Source organism: Dinoponera quadriceps, unplaced genomic scaffold, assembly GCF_001313825.1.
Source record: "Dinoponera quadriceps isolate SergipeBrazil2010 unplaced genomic scaffold, ASM131382v1 scaffold1750, whole genome shotgun sequence".
NCBI lineage: Eukaryota > Metazoa > Arthropoda > Insecta > Hymenoptera > Formicidae > Dinoponera > Dinoponera quadriceps.
This window is the reverse complement of record NW_014556445.1, coordinates 1,054,420-1,076,153: the sequence shown is the minus strand read 5'-3', so window position 1 is coordinate 1,076,153 and position 21,734 is coordinate 1,054,420. Positions and strand designations below refer to the sequence as shown.

The 21,734-nt window shown below is 40.8% G+C and overlaps 2 protein-coding genes across 6 annotated transcripts in view; both read right to left on the bottom strand.

Moving 5' to 3' along the window:
- The window catches only part of LOC106747447 (sterile alpha and TIR motif-containing protein 1), an 84,259-nt gene that overhangs the window by 45,788 nt on the left and 16,737 nt on the right, over positions 1–21,734 (bottom strand). The gene's annotated exons all lie outside the window — the stretch shown is intronic.
- LOC106747448 lies at positions 1,375–5,416 on the bottom strand. Its single transcript, XM_014624967.1, has 5 exons — positions 4,980–5,416; positions 3,753–4,063; positions 3,329–3,648; positions 2,979–3,224; positions 1,375–2,799 (listed from the first exon to the last, which is right to left on the bottom strand). The coding sequence occupies exons 1-5, from the start codon at positions 5,414–5,416 to the stop codon at positions 2,521–2,523; spliced, it is 1,593 nt and encodes a 530-aa protein (XP_014480453.1). The 3' UTR covers positions 1,375–2,520.

Below are 21,734 nucleotides of genomic sequence, written 5' to 3'. Positions count from 1 at the left end.
CTTTCTCTCTCTCTCTCTCTCTCTCTATCTCTCTCTCTCTCTCTCTCTTTCAAAAATTTCCTGTCAAAGCATGATGCATAATCTATTCGCGAAAGGAAACTCAGACATACGTTCCACGAAACGCATGTGTGTTAAAACATCGCGTACATACATCCTCGAGCAAACTTTTTTTGCGACGCCTCAACGAGAAACAAACGTCAGCGATTTTTCAACGCTTTTCCGCGAACCGTGTTTTCTCAGACGTCTCGAGAGAAAGATTCCTGCAGAATTTTCCCGAGAGAAAGAGAGAGAGAGAGAGAGAGAGAGAGAGAGAGAGAGAGAGAGAGAGAGAGAGGAAGAAAAGTTGATTCCGACGAGTCACAAGAAGGATCCGATTAAGGAGGTCAAGGAATATGCACAAGAAGTGTACACGCCGGCATTTTCCGGCTACGGTAAAATTTCGACGGAGCGCGACGCCGCAAAATCAGAGCGGAAGCGAATTCCGTAGTAGTCAGCGACACGTGCGAGTAGGTGACGAAATCCAGAGAAACGAATCGCGACGAATATCCATCGACTGAAAATTATTGTCATTACGCGACATTTTCCGTTCACGAGCGTATTTTCACAAACGAGAAGCGCGAATGAGCTCCCGAGTGTCGCTCGAACGGAAGCTTAGGAACTTTACAGTCGCAAAGGAAGAGAGAAGTAGTAACGAAAGAAAAAAAAGAGGAGTCGAGAGGATTGTTAATCGTACGTAACACGCATGATGGATGCGAATTGCTTCCCGTGGCAGTAATTTGCGCCTTTTTTCATGCCTTCTCCACCTTCTTTCTTCACCTGCCCGAATCATCTGTTTACTTATGTAATGCTTGTGCAATAATTACCGACGTTTAAGCAATTGACCGCCTGCGGCGTTATCGTGGCAGTCCCACGTTGGTGAATTAAGAATGAAAAAAATGAACAAGGAGGACTGTCTCGTCCTTTCTAGGCCTACTTGTCGAGCTTGACATTGTCGAGGTAAGATTTATGCCATCGAGTTAATCTACCGCACTTCCGCTCTCGTAACTCTTGAAATACCGTAATAGTATTAGACACGTGAGAAATAAAAAAAGATAAATAAATCGAACCACGAATGTCCTGTAAAATCCCCTGCAGATTGAAAATTAAATTAATTAGAGAAATTTGATTAAAGATTGAATAGATTAAGTTACATCGATTGGAGTTCGATTTAATTAAATCTCCATTTTTTTACTTGTATTATATAAAATCTTAAAAGTATCGTATTATGACAAGTGAAATATACGTGACGCGAATAATAATGTCAGCACGCGGTGTAATAATCGTAAATTCGCGACAAAGTGCGAAACAAATCAATCGCGTGAAACACGATTCCGTCTCACCGCTTTACAACGATTTTATTACGAGAATGACCCGGTCGAGTTTATCGTTCTGCGTTCTTGGAAAGAAGGCGTGTAAGAGCAGTGAAGGCCATAAAAGCGGCGGAAAAGTCAATAATGCGCGGGAATTAGGTCCCGGTGGAGTTTATTAATGGGATTAATCGGAAATTAAAATCGAAGGAAGGCGACATATAACGATTTTTCAGATTGTCGAAGAATTATTTATCGCCAAGTGGTGATATTTATTTTAGCTATTGGCGCAATCGAATTTGCAAGATTACGCGCGAACCTTGCGCAAACACGACTCTCGGCATTTACGAGCGATTTAATCGTAATTAATGATGGCGGTATAAGAGCTTTTTTCAATCCAAAGAAGAATCTAGCGAAAGGGTTAGCTTAGAATCTATCATTCCACTTTTCGCTGAGAAAATCCTTGAAAACGTTACAATCAAGCTGCGATGTAATTTGAATAATCCACGAACTAGATGCAACACACTTTTTACGCAAAATTGAACATAGGTGGCCTATAATCATACGATTACTAGTTAGATTACGATTAAAGTGCGCTTTTAATAAATCGCGTATACACGTTCGCGTTTTCGTAAGAATTCAATTACAAACTAAACCGAATTAACAATTAAATTAAATTAAATTGGCTTAAATCCTCATATTAGATGATATTAGTTTGCCACTTCTAAATAAAAGCTTAAATAATTCTATTCGATAAAGATATAAGTCGAAAACCTCGATACATTAGGGGAGATTCTCAAGAGGTGAGAGATTTTCTGTGACGATAAGTCGATCGAGTGTTCTTGTAGGATTTTTCGTAGAGTATTTCGGCGCGGCTTAAACGGAATTAAAATTGGCAACAGAACAGCTGCGTTTATAACTTCCACGAGCTGGTTTGGTAATATGCCAAACTTACGCAAACGCGTTGCCGAGCACAGAAAGCAGTCAAAGCATCGGCGATCGCTGCCAAAACACGCGGAGAATGTAAATGTCGCGAAACGCGGAGTCATTCCATATGGCCAAAATTTTCATAATTTGTCGTAACTACTTCTACTGCGTCTTTTCTAAATTAATCTTATTAAAAATAATGATTTTTAAGTAAATTATAGGAACAAATAATTTGGATCTTTTCAGGTCAGTAGAAAGAATAATTGAAATCCCTATTCAATTCCTCTGCTTCTTCTTCCTCTTCATATTCTTCTTCTTCCTCCTCGTAAAGGGCTTCTTCTTCATCTGGCGTTAATGGTATCACATCCTCAGCTCCTTCGGGAAAATAATCCGTTATCATCTGTTGAGCTACGTCCTCGATTTCTGTGACGAAGGACGGTTCGATGCCGGCAAAGGTCAGGAAGGTTTCTTCGTTGATTCTTCGAACTATCAGTACGAACACCTCGGCGCCAGTTTTGTGCTTCACCTTCCACAAATAATCTGAGTTTGTTTTTTGTAAATGATATTATAAGCTCTAATTCGCGTCGAATTTTATCTAACACGAGTCGTATCATTAAATTAAAAAAATTATGTTTAATTTCATATATTTTTAATTTTTGTAATTGAGTCGCGTCGATATATTACGAGAAGGTGGAAATGGCGAACCTTCTTTTCGAAATCGTTGGGAGAAGACGCGATGCGTCTCGCGTGAGGCGGCCGATCGAACTCGAAGGCGCCGAAGTACTCGACGGCGGCGCTGTGCGATTCGTACGCGTCTCGTACGACGCCAAACTTAGACGCCTCGAACTTAAAGGCGCACAGAGGCAAGGGAACTGGCGGCTCCACGTAAGGATGAGTCTTCTCCAAGTATGCCGAGAATAGAGTCTTGAAGACGTGAACCTTGCTTCTGGCCTGTTTATGCGCGCAATTATTGCTTATACAATTAATCAAATTTCGTGATCGTTAACTCTCGATTAAAAATTCTCCGTTCTCCTACATTTCGTCACTTTGAGTACCTGAGGAGGCACCCAAGCAGCGGGATGTACTCGACGCAAGTCACCCTCGATTTCCGGGTCTGGCTCGTATACGTATACGTGCCTCTCGATATACGGCGCGTCGTAGGTCGGTCTGGTCATAGGTACGTCGGTTCTAATTGATAAAAGAGGCGGCGGCTCTGTCGTGATGATGTTAATAAGATAATTCTCAACGTCATCGATCGCGCGGATCGGATGCTTAATCGACGGGTCCGAATTCTCATAAGGATAATGCACTGGCCAGTCCGGATGCGGTGGTTTGCCCTTCAGTCTCATGGCCATGCACTTTCCATCGGTCAGTCCTGAAGAATCGCGTTTGCATATTTTCGTCTTTGATTTTGTATGTTTGTTTTATTTCTTGTTGTTAATTACACAACCGCCGTGTTTGTGATTTTCCACAACAAACCTTTTATCAATTCCTCGGTGATGTCGACGCCGCTCTCGACGAACATCCTCTCGATCGTGTCCTCGTTCAACTCGATTCGCAACTCTTCCTGTACGTCGTAGCACTGTCTGAAGAGGTCCTGGACGAGCTCCATGTACGGCGGACTCAGCAGCTTGTCTCTGGGCCTGCCGTTCTCGTCCTTGAAAACCCACGGATAAAGCACGAGTGTCGTTTCCTCGCAGAGCTCGAGAACCATGTGCGCCATGAATCGCTCGTATTTCTCCCGCCTCTCGGCCTCCTCTTTCGCCTGTTTCTTCTCCTCCAGCGCTTTCCTTTTTCACCAAGATCGTTTGCGTAAAATACGCGGCATCGCCTTTCTTATTTCTTTCTTTTCCGAGACCACACTTTTATTAGTCCCCTTAACACAGCGAAAAAATCAGTGCAAACAAAATCGCCGACGAAATGTCAGAATGAAAATATCGCGGATAATTAAGAATGAGATTTAGAATATACGACGAAATTGTCATTACCAAATTATTTAAGGGGCTGCATACGCGCGAGCAGCTCAAGAAACGTTCGAGGAACGCTCAATATTTATATTTAAATTTTTCTGCTGACCACATTATTGACTTTATGAAGATGTCCTTTTGAGGGATTATTCAGTCTTTGTTGTAGCCGATTTTTAAAATATTAATTTTTTAAGTTATTAGCATTTAAAATCGAAAGTTCGATTTTCCGCCAATAATGTCTCCTCTTCTCATTTATAAAAAAAACTATAATAGGTATAAAAAAATTCGATGACAAAGACTAGATAATCTTAATACAAATATCTATATAAAACTATAGCTAAATCGGTCCAATAATTCCCGAGATATTTTGGATACTGATTAGCAATGACGAGCTTCGGAAGCAATGACAGAAGCAATAATAGCAGTACGACATACATACTTTATATTTATATATACCTTATATTTACATATCAACTTTTTGTAATGGGCTTCATGTGAATAAAGGTAGAAAAAATTATCCTTCAAAAGGATATTTTCATAAAGTCAATAATATGGTTAGCAGAAAAATTCAAACATTGGGCGTTTCTCAAGTCGCCCGGATGTATGTAGCCTTTTAAATTCCCCTCAAAAGACACTTGGCCATTTGTGATTGTTAAAAAATAGAAATCACAATTGATCAGAAACCTGGAACTTGGCGGAATCAATTCCGATAATATAGCGTTCGTTCATCTCGGTTCACCTGATGCCTTCTTGCTTTTGCCAACGGACTTCCTCTTCCGGGGCCCGTTCGCCCACGTCCAGTCGCCACTTCGGGGCCTCCGACAGTCGCACTCTTCTTATTTCCTCGAGCAACAACTTCCGCAAGCGAGGGCAATGCGCGCCGAACATCAGGTTCACCATCTTGCCATCCCACAGGAACATCCAGACGGGTTCACTCTTGCCCCTAAATCTCGCGAGATCGTTGATGTCGTCGTTTCGCACGACCGCGTAGTCCACCGCGTCATCGCCCATCTCTATCTTGATCTTCCTCAAGGTGCTCGCCATGGCGGCACAAGGACCGCACCAGTCGGAGTAAACGTCCGCGACGATGAGAACGTCAGCGCGGTCCAGCAGTTGTTGCCATTCGTGCTCGGTGTTCACCTCGATCTGCAACGTCCCGAGCCCGGCCTTCCTCATAATCTCGTTATTTCGGGAATGTTAACCTCGCAGAGGGTCGAGCGGGTTCGTAAACTGCGTGAAGTGTCGCTCGAGAAGCGAGTTCAGGTGAGTGAAGAAGGGATGATAGAGCGTTGATAACGATTTGACCGTTGGATTTTTTTAAATTTAAAGCGTAATTCACATAATTTGTAGAGGAGACAGAGACATTCATATGTGTATTACACTTTCAATTTTAAAAAGTCCAACGCTTCGGCCAATAATTACCAACGCTCGCATCATCCTTCTTCATTCATGTTGCGCTTATTTATATCGTCTTGATTAGTCTCTTTTTTCTTGTCGTTATTTCTGTTAAAATTTCCTTAATGTAACATTTTCCTTTACTTTTAGTCACAGAACATGTAGGTTTGATCATTTAAGTTGGAAATACCTCGTATACCTATAATGATTGATGAAATAAGACATCAACGTGGTCCCCCCTCTTCCCACTCATGCACTTTCAGAAGCGCGATCGTTCGCGAGTGTCGGATGCAAATGTCGGGGCGACGCTCGTTTGAACGACGCGAGATAACGAGCGTCGCCTCGTTGGTGAAGCGTGAAAAGGCCGACTTTATGTTTCTCGCGTGTCTCGCGAGAGTAAAGAGAGAAGAGGAGAGGCGAGAAGATCGGGGGCGCCGATAATGTCAGCGTCGGCTCCGCGCTCTTATGATCGCGGCGGCGGCGGCGACGTCGTTTAGGTTTACGTCCCTAATTCACGTCCAGCCGCGATAATTAGTCCCGGGCGAGATCGCGAGACGACTCTTGACACGTCCAGTCGCGTCGCGTCTTCCAGAGAGCCCCCGATATGAGTCACGAAATAATATACACAGCATCCGGATTGGTTCTCGCCACGCTTCGAGGAAATCGGTCGTTCCGCGCGAAATTGTTAGCGTTCTCGACGCAAACCGGGCTCGGATCGCTCCGGAAATGATCAATGACGTTATAATTTTGCCCGGTTAACAACAGGAAGTCGTGAACGCACGTATGACTGATGTTCGATCTAATCTGATAGAACACAAATTATTTAATGTATTGCACCAGTTCAAAAGTTCCGTTTAATTTTTAAGTACACTCAAAAAAATAGTTTTGCAGTCATAGCAGAAATTATCTGGATGAAATTGGCTAAAATAGATAAATGTCTATACTTCAATGTCACATGTGTGTTGTATCTAATCAATATAGGCGAGGGAGACAGAATTTTTATCTGAACTATTCGTCTAATTTAGCAAGAAAATTTCTCTGTGGAATCCATCCGGATAAATACCAGTCACATTTCTTATTAAAAATTCGAAACAAAATCTTAATTTTCTTGCACATATTATTAGAGTGCTGCTGCTGTAAATTATACATACTACAGACAATTTTCCAGCAGGTACAAAAAACAGCGATACATTTTACCTGTGACATTTAGAATTCTAGCAAAACATTTCCCTGAATGTAATATATGATTTAATTGTATTGAATGGAATTCACAAATGCAAATTATTTATCAAGTAACCGCTGGCATCGTCTACAATCCTTTGTCAAGGTCTTGACAACATTCGCCTATTTCTGCCGTAGAAAACTAGTTTACCATTGAAGAAATATTAAAGATCAAACCGAAATTTTGGACTAACCCAATAATGACAATAAAACAAATGTCCGCTGACGTTTAAAGTGGAACATGTGATTCGTGGGAGCGACATTATGGTGATTTCGTGATTTCATCAGCTCCCGTCGTCGGAGTGACGGTGATTCATAAGAAGCGATCGAATCGGAGCGCGTTACTCATGCCGTTTCCAGAAATGCTCCCGCAATTTCGCGGGAGTACACAGGCGCCATCGGTTGACATCATCGTGTTTATGCGGCCGGAAACGCGGCGAGATCTGAGTGAAAAATTGCGATCGCGGTATTGCGCCATTCCAGCGTCCTGTCGAGGTCAACGAGCGATAAAAATAGCCACGAGGATACAGCCGAGAGGATGTGGACGATCATTAATTGTTGATTGATGATGTGAAATTTGTTGCGTTAATTATTCGCGATTGTCACGAGGTGCTTTCTTCGAGGTAACGTTCGGAAGTGCTTTGCGGCTTAAGCGAAGCCAACTGGAGGTCGCACGTGCAGCCGAAGCGTTGCGCCATCGATTTCAGCGTCCGACAACAAAATACAGAGACCAGTTCGCGCGTGTGAACTCAATCGAAAGACTCGTTTGATTTCTCGCGAGCCAAGCAAATTTCATTGGCGAGAGTTCGTCAACCGCCGTAAGCATGCAAAAATTCGCCACCGATTTGCTGACGAGTCCGCCTGACCGCGGGGGAAATTCGCTGTCTCGCGAGAACCGATTCCGGGGTCAATCGAGTTCATTCCGCGTGCGCATTAGCGAGAGCAAAACTCCATCTAGGAGCGTAACGGTGACAGAAACCCCATATTGTACGTACGAATGAAACGTTAACCAACTTGTGTCTGAGTTAACGAACAAGCGGCTTGCGATATGAAATCCATGTGCGCTCACAGCATCGTCGTAGCCCGCGGCGATGTTCGCGCGAGCGAATGGCGCGAGTCCTCGAGCGGGTCATTCGTCAATTGCATTTCAGCAAGATATCGGGATCCGAAATGAAAGAAAGAGCTCCTAAACACATCCATCAAGCTAACGATCGCGCCTCGTAAAAGCGTTTACGATTCCATTGGGGGCTCTCGGTATCGCATTGTTCTGCGATCGCGAGCGAACGAGCGAGCGAGCGACCGGCCGGGTGGTGAAAAGAAATCGCGACCGCGACACGTCGCAGCTCTTTATGCAAAGGGGACGATGCCGAGACGAGCTATAAAGACAAATAGTAGCGAAACGAGCCCAACGAGGCCTAATGACGACGCATTTGCATCGGTCATTAAGACCGCCGGGAAAGTCGCGGTCTTTCTGGCCGCCGGTATGCGATTCCGCCGCTATCACGTCGGTCTGCCTCCTTTTGCTCGGCGCGAACGCTTACGCGAGATGGCGAGACGCTTATCCTCACGGCTTCCTTACGTAATAGCGCTTTCCTGCGCCGCTCATGTTTCCCTTTGAGTTTTCCCGCTTATCTGGCGGCCGTGTGTGAATCCAGCACGTGTGCACTCAGTAAAAGATTATGTGTTAAAAACGGCCGGTTGAAATTTTGTGTTATTTTAACTTGGGGAATGTGTTAAAAAGTACACAAATAAAATGTTAAATTGTCAACATATTAAATTAACATTATTATTTGTGTACTTTTTAACACATTCCCCATGTTAAAGCAATACATTTCAATGGACCGTTCTTATTACAAAATTTTTTACTGTGTACACGACTAATGCAGGAATTTATTTAATTCTCGCAAGGAAAGTTTTGTGTTAAATTAACACAAAAATTTGAATGAATCGTTTGGAACATATGAAATATATTCAATTTAACGTACAATGTTTTACTATATATGTAACAATAAGAGTATTATATATATAACAATAAGAGAATATATTTTTCAAAAATGTTACAATATGAAAAATAAACGTCCTGCTGGAATTATGAATGACCTCTACCTTTCTTTTTCTTGAAGGCGATGGTGTCCCGAATTTTGCGAGAATTTTTCATACGACATCTTGTGCTGTATTTTGTTATTCTTTTGTTTACTCGCTATTTTTAATCTTGACGAGTGCATAGGGCGTCGATAAATGATTGAAAACGCGAGAAGATATTATATAGAACTTAAATTACATCTCGAGGAAAATGCAAAACTCAATTCGAAGGAATGGGGACGGCTCTCTACGAAGGAGTTGCGTTTTACTTCCTTCAACGGGACCACATTATCTCATCGGGAACTGCGGTATCTCAGTTCCCACGGTATATGGTGGACGTATTTTTTGCAAAATACCGCGTCCGCCCACTCGTGAATGCAAATTTTCTCGATCGATCGTCGCGTCGCGCCTACGTGCACTAATTCGATTGGCGTTATACGATGTCACCTCTCTCGCTCAGAGGCGCGTTCGTGGAAACAATAAAATTATTAATTCTTGAGTCGATTTCGTGACGTTGGAGTCTCGAGGTCCCGAGAGAAACACCCACGCGTTGTCGTAAAAACATCGCTAAATGATTCATTGTTAATATTGAGGCTGTTGCTGCTGCTGTTGCTGCTACTAATCTGCTAATAATGCGTTCTCAAGTTACTATTGCGCTTACGTAACGGAGTGTCTGTAAGTTACGACTGGCGCCAAGAGCGAAGTGCGTTCTTGAGATCTGCGCAGGATATTACGTGCGTTATCGCGGGCTTTTTGCACTTCCGCCCATCCGCAGGTCCTTCGATCGATTTGATGTAGATTTTTTCTTAACACAAACCGATGGCTTTCCTAATTTACTAATCATTTTGAAAGTAAGAAGATTTAGAAATATCGCATTGAGTTTCCATAGAGAGAACAATAAAATAGTATTTTTTATTTGTACGATCGAACGAATGCAATTAAACAAGATCTTTTCATCGTTATGTAAAACGTCGTGTAATTTTTAATGCTTTCCATTCTTGTGCTTCTTCATCTTCCTCGCGAGTCTTGTTAAAAAAAAGAAAAAAGAAAACGGGAGTACATCGTCAACTCCTTCGTTCATATGCACATCCGGTTTGCTTTCTTTACCTCGGATCAACCTCATGGGGGAATTCTCGGTACTGACCTGCGGGACTTTCCTCCTTTCGTCGAGCGTGCGTACGACAAATCGTGTCAAACGTGCATCGCACGATAATCACGGATGTGACTCACGCTTTTCATGGTGTCGCCGACGTAAAAGACGCACGACAAATATCACGCCTAAATAAATTTCTCCTTTAAATATTATACGGTGAAATTGCAAATGAGTAATAAAAATAAGAGTGATAAAAATCGTACGAACGACTCGCAAAATTTGGAATACTGATATCACTTGTCCCTTACAATTTCCATAATCAATGTTTAGTTAAAGTATTAATCCAATTATTCCATTAAATAATAATTTATATCTGAATATTACTTAAGTGTGCATGTTTTCGTGCTCTCCCGATCAGATTTTAAACTTTGAGAAATGCTCCCAGGCGTAAACGGGTCAAACGTGTGTGCTTTTTCATCATACAAAGGTTTCATAATGTTCTCCTTGTTACGAGTTTCATGGGACTTCCATTGAATAGCAAGTCGTCATTCCGACTTGAAAATAAAGATGGGAAGAATGCAGCGAGTTAAATTAATGCGTCCGGGCACATATTTGACGTTACACAATGCCGCGGATATTAAACAAAGGCGCGCTCGGTGTACAATAAAATTCGCGAGAGACTCGTTACACCAGCCGCCTTTTGCTACAAAGAGAGGGAGACCCCGATAACTCTCCGTAATTAACTGCCGTCATTTATCTAGCTGGACGAGGAAGAATAACGAGTGCGTCGGAGGAGGAACGAGATGTGCGTGCTCCTACGTCTGATTAATTCGTAAGTTAAATCGTCGTGGGGGTTCGAGCACACCGAGACAAAGAGATGATAGATACGAATCAGGTGTCCGAAAGGTGGAATTCTCTGTTACCAAATCAAGTACATATAAACTCGCTCGAGGCTGCAGAAGTTTTTCCTCTTCTCATAAAAAAAAAATTAAGATAAATAGAAAATAGAAAGATGACAATATATAAAAATGCATAGGTAATTTTAATATCGCAATTACAGGACTGCCATCCAGTCACAAATAACACACATAAGAAAACAGTACAGAAGTTAAACAGTGATTGTTTCTTAGCAGAATAGGTGACAAAAAGTAACCTCTTAGACATCAAAATAGTGACTAAAAGTGACATTTTTGTCAAATTCTGAGAGTAATTAGGGCCATTTGAGCAAAAAAAGTAATACTTACTCTTACACATTCCCAAGTTGATCTTAAAATAATTTAACATGGCGAGTTCTTTACATAGTACGATTTGAAAGTTCATAACAAGAATAGACCAAGGGCATACACGATACAATGTAAGTACGCTTTCGGAGCAATCGACAGCAGACGAGACAGGCAAAATATATATAGAACGCCTATATTTTACAAATTTAACGGCAGCTCAGGGAAGATGTAAAAATGACAAAAGGTGATTTAAACGACTGAATGGCAGCACTGCAATTATTAAATGCATCTCTTACTTTCTTTGAAGTAACATAAAATAAGTAAAATCATGCTTGAATTAAACCACAGCATTATAATTCTCGCATGTTCTTTATAGGTCTGCTTGTTTATTATTTAAGCGAGAGACCTTGTTATCGCGCGCTTTATCGGCCCCGGGATCGCGCTACCATTATTACTTCGTCGACAAAGTACGCGGCACTAATGGGTCCCGGAAATAATTAATCTCGCGGGAGAACGCGCTGCCGGCGACTGAAATTAATCGCGTGCGCACTCCGCGTCTTCATCAGATCATTTGTAGTCCGCCACGCAATTACAGCGGACCAAATTTCTCTTTTACCCGTTTCCTAGACGTAAACATCGTTGCAGAAACTGCTATTCGAAAACACGCGACGTGATCTTATGCGATTTTAGTCTTCTTCTCGTTGTTAACAGCCTTAGTCAGCGCGGTGACACGCGCTCCAACGAGTTCGGTATGCGCCGTGAAATTACCCGGCCATTTGTCATCTTCACGCCACCACTTCGTAATGCTCATGCATATTCGATTACATCGGGTGACCGATCTTAGGTCGAACGGGCAAACTATATCATGCCGACATTAGCGCGAAACGTATCCGATTTGAAATGCCATTTTCAACAATTTAAAAATGTTATCCCTTTTTTCATTTTATTCGTTCATCCCATATGCAAATTATGTTAATTATCGAATCTCACTCTCGTAATTATTTTTTCGATATAATATGTGGTTAATATGTGTATAATGTGTGGTTGAAGTTTGGAACGATCTTTGAGCAACAAGTAAAAACAATTTTTCAAGTTTAACTTCAGTAAACAACAGGAAAATACAAAAATAATAAAATTGTGCAAAATGTGTCAATATTAATATAAATAAAAGAGAGAAACGGAAAAACTTAATCACATACAAACATTAATACAAATTACAATTTCTACTGAGAACTGAAATATACGATGGAAAAAAATAGTTACTTGAAAACAAGTGCCCGGGAAATCTACACTACCGTCCATAAGTATTTGCCCACCTATTAATTTCAAGGTTTTTAAAAAAATATAATGTGAATGAATTATGTGAACAAAATATATGTGAAAAAAATTAAAAACAGTATAAAAAAACAATTTACAAGAGAAAACAATTAAAGTTTTGATTCATCGATATGGCTGCCCCGATTTTGAATAACAGTCTCACAAAGTTTAGGCAATCTTTTAATGAGTTTATTTAGCGTTTTTGTTATGATTTTCTTCCATTCCTCTTGTAAAACTTTCCAGAGGTGTTCAGAAGAAGTTGAACACTTTTTTGATATTTCTGTCAAGCTTGTCCCACAATAGCTCAATTGGATTGAGGTCTGGTGACTGCGGTGGCCAAATCATTACTCCCAGTTTTCCTTCCTTTATCCATTTTTCCAAATACTCTTTGTAGATTTTAGAAGAATGTTTTAGATTATTATCGTGCTGAAATATAAATTTCTTGCCAAAAATACACATCACTGGACGATATCAAAGTTGAAGAGTTCCAGAGATGCTTCAAACAGTGGGAAAAAAGACTTGACAAGTGCATCGCATCTAATGGAGAGTACTTTGAAGGTGACTGAAGGAATTTTGTAAAAAAGTTAATAAATAAAGTTTTTATACAAAAAATCCGGTTTTATTTGGGTCCCCCCTCTTATATAAATGACAAAGTTCAATCGCACTCAACCAAACGATTAAAAATTCTGCAGACGACCTCAGCGTTCTGTGCTAGCAAAGGACAGTACTTTTATATTTTACCGAATGTCTCAGATTAGAAAAAAATAGTTGGGTAATAATTAGAGTCCGGAAGTTCACTGCAAAGACTGCGCGCTCGCAAACATCCACACAAATTAAAATTCCTGCCAATAGCCCTTGTGGCTTGTGTACATTAATTATAATGCATAAGTTACCTCTCTTTCTCTCTCTCTCTCTCTCTTATCGATCACGTCAACATCTTATTTAGTTCTTGAAATATTGCATTTCTAAAATTTTGTGCCAATTCTTGTAAACCGACACTATCTAGCATCATATAAAAGAATTAAACATTGGACGACAACGTATCTGGATGTATAACTTTGCTATTTTTTATTTTGAAACAAAATAACTTGGCTCACAGAACATTTAAAGCAAAAATTAAGTCATGCTTCGCATTTATTACGTAATGAGATCTTGCTGAATCGCTCGAGTTCACTTAGAATTTGATCTGATCAACCGTTATGACGGCACGATCATTTAGTCACCTCTCAACTAGAAACCTAATGTAAGTTTACAGGTTTCGCTACACGCGTATATTTGACGCGAGACACTAATCTCTTAACCTATTTCTTTTTTAAAATCCGACGGATCCACAATATTCTTAAAATTCGCAAATTCGGCTTTTTTCCTCGAACGATGTTCGGTTTATCGCGATTCCGATAATTTCGAGTGTATTTTGCGATTGTACACAGGCACAAGTAAGACGATTTCCGTCTTCCAACGAGATGGAGGAGGAAGAAGGGCATTTAAGCGTAATCGTCGGAAACATCAATTCTCATTAGAACATAGGAGAGGCATACCGACACCCACCGGAACGGCGGATTGTTAAAACGCTACAATATAACGCGTTCATTAAACGCATACACGCGTAAGGTCAGGGCGCAGGGCGTGTCGTCGCACGCTCCTGACATACCCAGCCGTGCATTTTATTCGTACGTAAAACCGCAACGTGTCTAATACGATTAACTGCGGCTAGGAGCAGCGTTTTAACGATACGGTAAATTTCTATTGTGTAAATTCTTCGCAAAAAAATCCCTGCTGATGTTACAGCAAAGAGCGGAATTTTTAGGTCACATGACGGCAGCAATTCGCGGAGGTTCCCGTGGGAATGTCGGTGTTTTTCGCGACGTTCTCGCGAGATGATATACCGAGGTGTGGCGCTTGGTAAATTTATTAGCATTTCAATGGAAAATACGCCTAAGTCACGTTAGACGCGCATAACACGACTGAGCCGCTCACATAAGGACCAACGACAATAAATAAAAGCTGCTATGCGACTCTTCGTATTGCGAGTATACGCAAGCGAAATAAAATAAAATGTATTCCGAGAAAGAAAAGGGGAAGCTGAAACCTCAATTTATTAATTCCACTGGAAAGCGACATTTCGAAAAAAAAATTTACTCGTATTAAAGATATTCCACATTAATATTCCACATATTTTACAAATATTGGAACCCAAGTGGTACTCGGCCATCCGGCGAATAAATTATGCCACCTCCGTAAATCTCCACGTGGCCGCAACGATCGGACTATTATTAATAGCCTCTTGTCTCGTTACTTCGACCAGCGCGCGCGAGACGCGCCTAATTTATGGTGTTAGAGCAGTAAAACACTCCAAGCCGACTGATAAAAGGGAACTCCTGTCGGTTTCCTAAACGCGTTTTGCAGACAAAATTTTCACCTTTGCTTAGTTTCAGTTATTTTATTAATTTCTATTTAAATGGAAGCTCAATTGTATTTTTATTTAGTGAAGAAGGCCAGTTGATTTTTTGAGTTAAATATATGACTTTATTGCTTTCATGAAATTACTTATCAAATAATCGCCATCGTTGTCTACGATACTTCAAAATTCTGACAACAAAATATTATCAGCATTGTTGTATTATATTTATATTATATGTATATAATACCATATATTAAAAATCAAAACGAACTTTTTGATTAATCTATTGCAAANCAAATTTGTTTAAGTATAAAATGCCCTGCCTCTCCCAGCTCCCCCCCCCCCCCATAGTCTGATCGTATAAGAAAAATATTTATTCCTCTCGATCATCACTGCATTATTATCAGATATCAATGTGCCCTATTATGTGCCCCTAGATCTTAAAATCTACTTGAAAAGCTTATTCGATCATAATTCAAATGCATTACCTCTCGCGATGATCGTCTTAATTCCTCGCACGTTAATAAATCTCTTTTCTCCGTAACGGATTCGCATCGAGGCCGCGATGAAAATGAATACACACACCGGGCAACGTATGCGAGTGTCGTTCGTCTCGTCGCGAACGCTAATAAAGTTTTCCATTAGATGATTGATTGCATAATGCGAAACACACAACGGCGATTGTTAACGACGCGGCGGGCGGCGGCGGTAACCCGTTATGAATTATGACAGCGTTGCAAGCAATTTCAGCAAGTTTACACGCGGCCAAATCGAGGGCAGACGTCAATTTCGCCTTCGCGGAACGCGTTCCAATTGCAAGACAAACACGTTGCGGACCCGCAATTGCGCGATCCGCCCTGTCTCACCCGCAAACACGACGATATTTTAACCCTCGTGTTACGCGCGCTTTTTCTCATGCGGTATTACGTAAAACTTACGCGGGCCATCCGAGCTGGTCTGCGGTTGCACGTAGGTAGGATCTTGGCTTCGAATGTACAGCGTGCGCGTTTCGTATACGTGTTCTGCGTCTAGATAAAACGCGTACGGAGTATCCTCGATGAAAAAAAAAAATTGATATTCCGTGTCCCGTGGCGTCTGCGCTCTTGATATCGCGACTTCGGCAACAGTGATTCTTTCTCTCTCTCTCTTTTTCTCTCGTGTCATCGGCGCGACGGAATTGCGAAACTCATGATTTACGAGCATGCCGGCAGATGCTGGCCGGTTGTAGGTGGCTGTTTGCAGTACGTACGTAGGTAAAGCGGCAAACGGTACCAACCACGAGGAGTGGCCATCGCTCATTGTTGCCGCAACAATGCAACGCGCCGGCTGTGCGCACGCTGTCCTTGCACCGCACGACCCACGATGGCCAGAAAAGAGTAGAAGAGAGGAGGAGAGAAGAAAGCCGAGTTCGGTCGCTGTGTGTTAACCTTAATCACACGAGCTTTCAGCCACCCACTATGGCGGCCTGATTACGCGAATAACGCGCTTTCTTCGCCGAATCGTTGCGTAACAGGGACACGAGTGAGCGCCAAGCAAACGCATCGCCAAGAACGGCGGTGCAATGAATGCATTATCTCGCGGCGTAATAAATCTCTCGCCGACACGGGAGATGCGAACGACAAGTAAACGATAAAACGGGATATCGGTTGATCGTGAGAGATTCTAATAAATAAATGTAATAATAATACGTGATAATAATACGTGACTTCTCATTCGTGTCACACCCGCATATGAAACTGTATCTAATCTCGCGCATTTGACACGGCAATGCCATCGCCTTTTGTGATTGTCGTTAACGTTCGAATCATTTGACTTTCAATCCAAAAATAACAGCAGTTACATCAATTTAAGCGAACGAACATGACGACGAGATGCGACGCGACGTTGCGCCACGCGTTTCGCGTACGCTCGTCGTTGCATAACTTCTCTCCTCTTCAAGGTTGGGACAGACCCAGACCGACCGGTGTTCGCGTTCCCCGCGTTACGCTTTTGTACCGCGCTCATTAGCGTACGAGAACAAAGCCGAAGTCCGCGGGGGACGTTAATGTTTCCGGTCCGCGGCGTTCCGCCGATCTTCTGTCCTCTTTCGGGAGACACGTGCTGATTTTAAACGACGTCTCTGAAACGCGAAAACAAAAAGGATCGCACAACGAGCAGGAAACACGCGGCGGTCGTTAACGTGAATTTACAACGCTATACACGCCTCTCGCGGGCGAATTTTTAGAGACGATGATTCGCTGGCATGTCGGTTGGAGGGAGATGGTTGGACACTGTTATCCAAAGAAGAGACGTTTTAAATTTGCAGCCTTTTCTGTGTTGCAAATGCAAAGACATATTAAACTGTCATACGTCCAAAATTTTGTATTAAATTTAACACATTTCACATGTTTCAAACGGCCCGTTAAAATTTTTATGTTAATTTAAGACAAGATGAATATATTGAAAAGTAACACAAATATTATGTCAAAAACTAACACAAAATTAATACGTTATCAACACTGGAGTGTGAAATGTGTTAACACTTATACATGTTGAATATCGACACAACACAAAATGTTGAGATAATATAAACACAATATGTTAAATTAACACACGAGTGTGTTAAAAATTTAAGGCAAGAATTTTAACAAGGACCGATCTTAACGCAAATACAGTATTTTTTTACTATGCAGGATAAAAATTAAAAATTGTATTATCGACAATAAGAAGATCAATGTAAGGTTATTGTAAAGTTGCCTCTTATATATAAAAAAAAAAAACATTTATTATATATTTTCGGGTAAATGGAAATTATAGTGTTAATAGTTATAATGTAGTCACTGGAATAAAAAAGGTGAAATAGTGACTGCTTCATGGCAGAAAAAATGACAAAAAATAATCTCTCAGACATCAAAATAGTGACTAAAAGCAATATTTTTTATAAAATTCTAAAAGTAACTAAGACAATTAAACAAAAAAATGACATTTTTACCTTCCCAGATTTATTTTTTGATAACTCAGCAAGTTTTATAGCGAGTTCTTTTTATAACACGGTTTGAAAATATATAACGAGAAAAGGTCAAGGGCATACATTGTTTTACTAAGAAAAACGGCAAAAATATATACACAGAAAAAATAGTTTTATATATAAATCAATGATAAATATTTTCATATACAAGTAAAGACATTATTATATAATATTCTTAGATTTTTAGTCTTGAATTGAGTTGAATTTAGTCTTGAATTAAATAATACTTGCATCAATACAAATTCAATCAAATCAAGACTAAAAATCTTCTAAGAAGATATATAATATTCTTGTCTATATATATAAGAATATCTATTCTTGGTTTAAGACTAATTTTTTCTGTATATAGAACGTCTGTATTTTACAAATTTAGCGGCAGAGCTAAGAAAAAAGTGACTATAATTACCCATTTTGGACGATGGTGGATTTTCTGGGGCCTTGTGAAGAAAAAGCAACAAAAGGTTATTTAAGTGTCTGGATGGTAGCGCTGAAATTACCTTAATAAAGGTTTGAAATCTCGACGGGTATGAAATGATCTTCAGGCGATCGTAAAATTCGAACGTAAGGGGACACGTCTTACTTCGCACATCGGCCGCGGCTAACGATAAGTGACGCGTGCAATAACCGCAAAATCGCGTATTTATTGGCGCGAGCGAGTGCTCCTCAAGGACCTTTAACTAACTAAATGGCACCTCGTATTAGCCCACTTTGTGTGGCACCTTTAACCGTCCATTAGATATTACGCACGTAATACGGTATCCGACCACGTGGGTAGAGAATGCGCGACGTGCCCGCGCTATTGTTTAATTCCGAGTCGCAGATAGTAGTCATCATGAATAGTGATGATTCCACTATAAATTACATCTCGTGACAAACGTTTTTCCGTCTAAATTCATCCCAACGGGATTTGTATCCGCACTCTTGAGCTTGTGTTTTTCTCTATCAAAACGTTTTCGATGCAAATTAATGGAGAAACTAATAACAGCGTGCGCGACACTCCCGGCGAGCGAACTGGCAACAAAATACCCGGTATGAACGGAGAGCGGCGATTAAATCTCGCTGAAATTGACGCGCGCGCGCAGTAAGAAATTAACGGACTAATACGATTTAATGACAGTGTGTCGGGGTAAATGCGTCTCTCACAATGGACACACGTGGACGGTCCGCGCGATCGACCCAGCCGCGCGCACGATGTGGATCCTTCTCTACGGTGATACCGGAGTCGGTAGTCCGTAATTACTGTGACGCTGTAATTACGCGCGCGCGCGCACGCGACGTAATTATCGCACGAGAGAAAATACAGATAGATCGTCGAGCCCCATTACGGTGGCGATCGCGCTTCGATATGTCCATGGGCTCTTGCACGATTACGCCGCTTTACGTAATCGCGCGGAATCCCGTGGTCCCGGCACGAAAAACCGCGGCTTTGATACACGCGCGTTTACCATGCGATGCGTTACGCGTGGCACGAAGATGGAATACGCACCGGCGAAATAAATCCCGACGACATTCCAATGTGAGCCGCGCCAGAGGTCACGGATAATTGGGCGCGGCTGCTCTTTGTGATTTTTCGATCTCGGGATTCCTTCCGCAAGATGTTACGGTGTGATATGAGTAACGGTGTGTTTCGGAGTAGGAAGCTCCCTAAAGAAGAGACCTACGCAAGATATTTATTTCTTTATTTTAACGTCCCCGCAAATACATTTTATTCACACAGTACGAGTAAGAAATTCTTTTATAACACAATTATTGTGGAAAAATTATAGAATAAAGCAGATTGAATATATATATGCTTCTACATTTTCTGTCACTATTTCTCTATCTCTCGTGTACTTTTACCATTTATTTTATTCCCTTTGATTTTAATATTTCTATATTTTTATCACATCTCTCTTGTGACAAGTTGCTAGGAAAGCATTAACAAGGTATCGCAGCTGCGCACCATCGATACACCTCGATGTCGTGTCTTTTAAAGCGACACTGTCCCATCGCGAATTATGGATCCTGTGGCCGATCCTGCAGGCCGGTCACGACGCAAATAAACCGTACGCGCTTTTCCGCGCGGTAGAGGCCGAGCCTAAGACTCGATTCTGAAATTTGACTTGCTAATAACACGCCACTCGCGCAGCTACCCAGTGCATACGCGGACATGCCGGTGTTTTGCAAGTCTAATTCAGCAAATGCGCCTTCCTGCGGCTATTAATTATAGCGCCGCCTTCCACGGACGGATTCGCAAAAGGACTCGGGCACGGTTTTGGCGAATTCTCCTTTGAACCCTAATCGACTTTTCGTGATCACTACCTCATCAATCTTTTTTCTTCCTTCTTTACATTTTTCAAAGCAACCTCTAATTAACTTGCGATTCATTTATTTACAATTAAATGCCTTGACTTTTTAATTGACCTTTTATTTGTTATATTAGCATAACTTCGAATACAAATTTAATTTCAATATATTTGAATTAATATTTATAATATTATTCGTAACTTTTTAACAAATGCAGCGAGGAATATTATTATATTTTTTGTTCTATTATGTAACAACACGTGTGGTCCTCATATGAATCAGCCTATACCACGGGACTTGAGAAAATAATCTCTAATAAGACGTCGTCACATGCGCTAATTTGCGTCAGAGAAAATCGCGAGAAGGCGGTACCTCTTAGCACAGTGTGCAAATAAACGAACATTGTATTGATCGGGAAAATAATCACAACTGACTGTTTTATGAGGTTGTCTGCATGGAAATTTTGCGTTCCGTCGGTGACCTTGTGATCTCAGTTGCAACAGCGGAATAAAACGAATACGATAAAGTTTTAAATTTCGCAATTAAATTTTCCAATAATAATTTTACTTATCCTAAAAAATATTGCGATATTTCTAAAAATGTAGAATGTCTAGTATTCTTAAAGATTTATCTCGAAATATTTCCACCGAATTGACAAATTTTAAATTTTCTAAAACTGATTGAAATCTAAATTCTGAGAAATTTTACCATTTTGGAATGAAAGTTTCTCGAATTAAGAAGGCGAGTACGTTCGCGCGTTACTAGTTCACTTTCTCGCGCGCGTATATTCACATTCGCGAAATGTCAAATCGCTGCGTTTTCCAGTATAGCTACTTTCAACGCTGGCGCACTTACTCATGATGGGTTTATCGAGATCTAACAACTACTGTTACAATGTTATACCGTACATATCCGATTACTCTAACTCATTATTTATGTCAATTGTTATGTCCAATTACTCATGAGGTGCCTCCGCGACCTAGATAGCGGGAATGATTTATAACAATTGCCTCGAGAATTCGAGATAAGTCGTGACTATGGTTTAATCGACTCGAGTGTGTCTAATGTACGTAAATAAAAAATTTTTATCCTACCCAACTAATCAATAGTAAACGAGATAAAATCTCAAAAAAGCACTTTGTTTATCTTTCTATTTATCCTCTCTTTTTTGTGAACTTCACTCTATTTAATCTTGATTAAAGTATCGTTGAAATCTATTCAATTATCTCTCCTTCTCTATCTAAAACATTAAGAGTTTTGTCGTTAAAATTTTTTGAAAATATCAAAATACGATTTATAAGATAAAATGATTATCTATTCTTAGTTTTTTCAGAAGTGCGCGTGGGACTATAATACTTCAGTGTGCTAATTACATTTGGATATAAATCAGGATAGTTAGCGATTAACATATATTAGTAATGAAACAAGTGAAATGTTAAAGCGCGAATTCGACTTGTAAATGCTTGACA

Coding starts and splice junctions, on each gene's coding strand:
- LOC106747448 (XM_014624967.1), bottom strand. CDS start 5,416: ATGAGGAAGGCCGGGCTCGGGACGTTGCAGATCGAGGTGAACACCGAG. Junction 3,649..3,752: donor CACCGAGGAATTGATAAAAG/GTTTGTTGTGGA, acceptor GCGATTCTTCAG/GACTGACCGATGGAAAGTGC. Junction 3,225..3,328: donor CTGCTTGGGTGCCTCCTCAG/GTACTCAAAGTG, acceptor GCGCATAAACAG/GCCAGAAGCAAGGTTCACGT.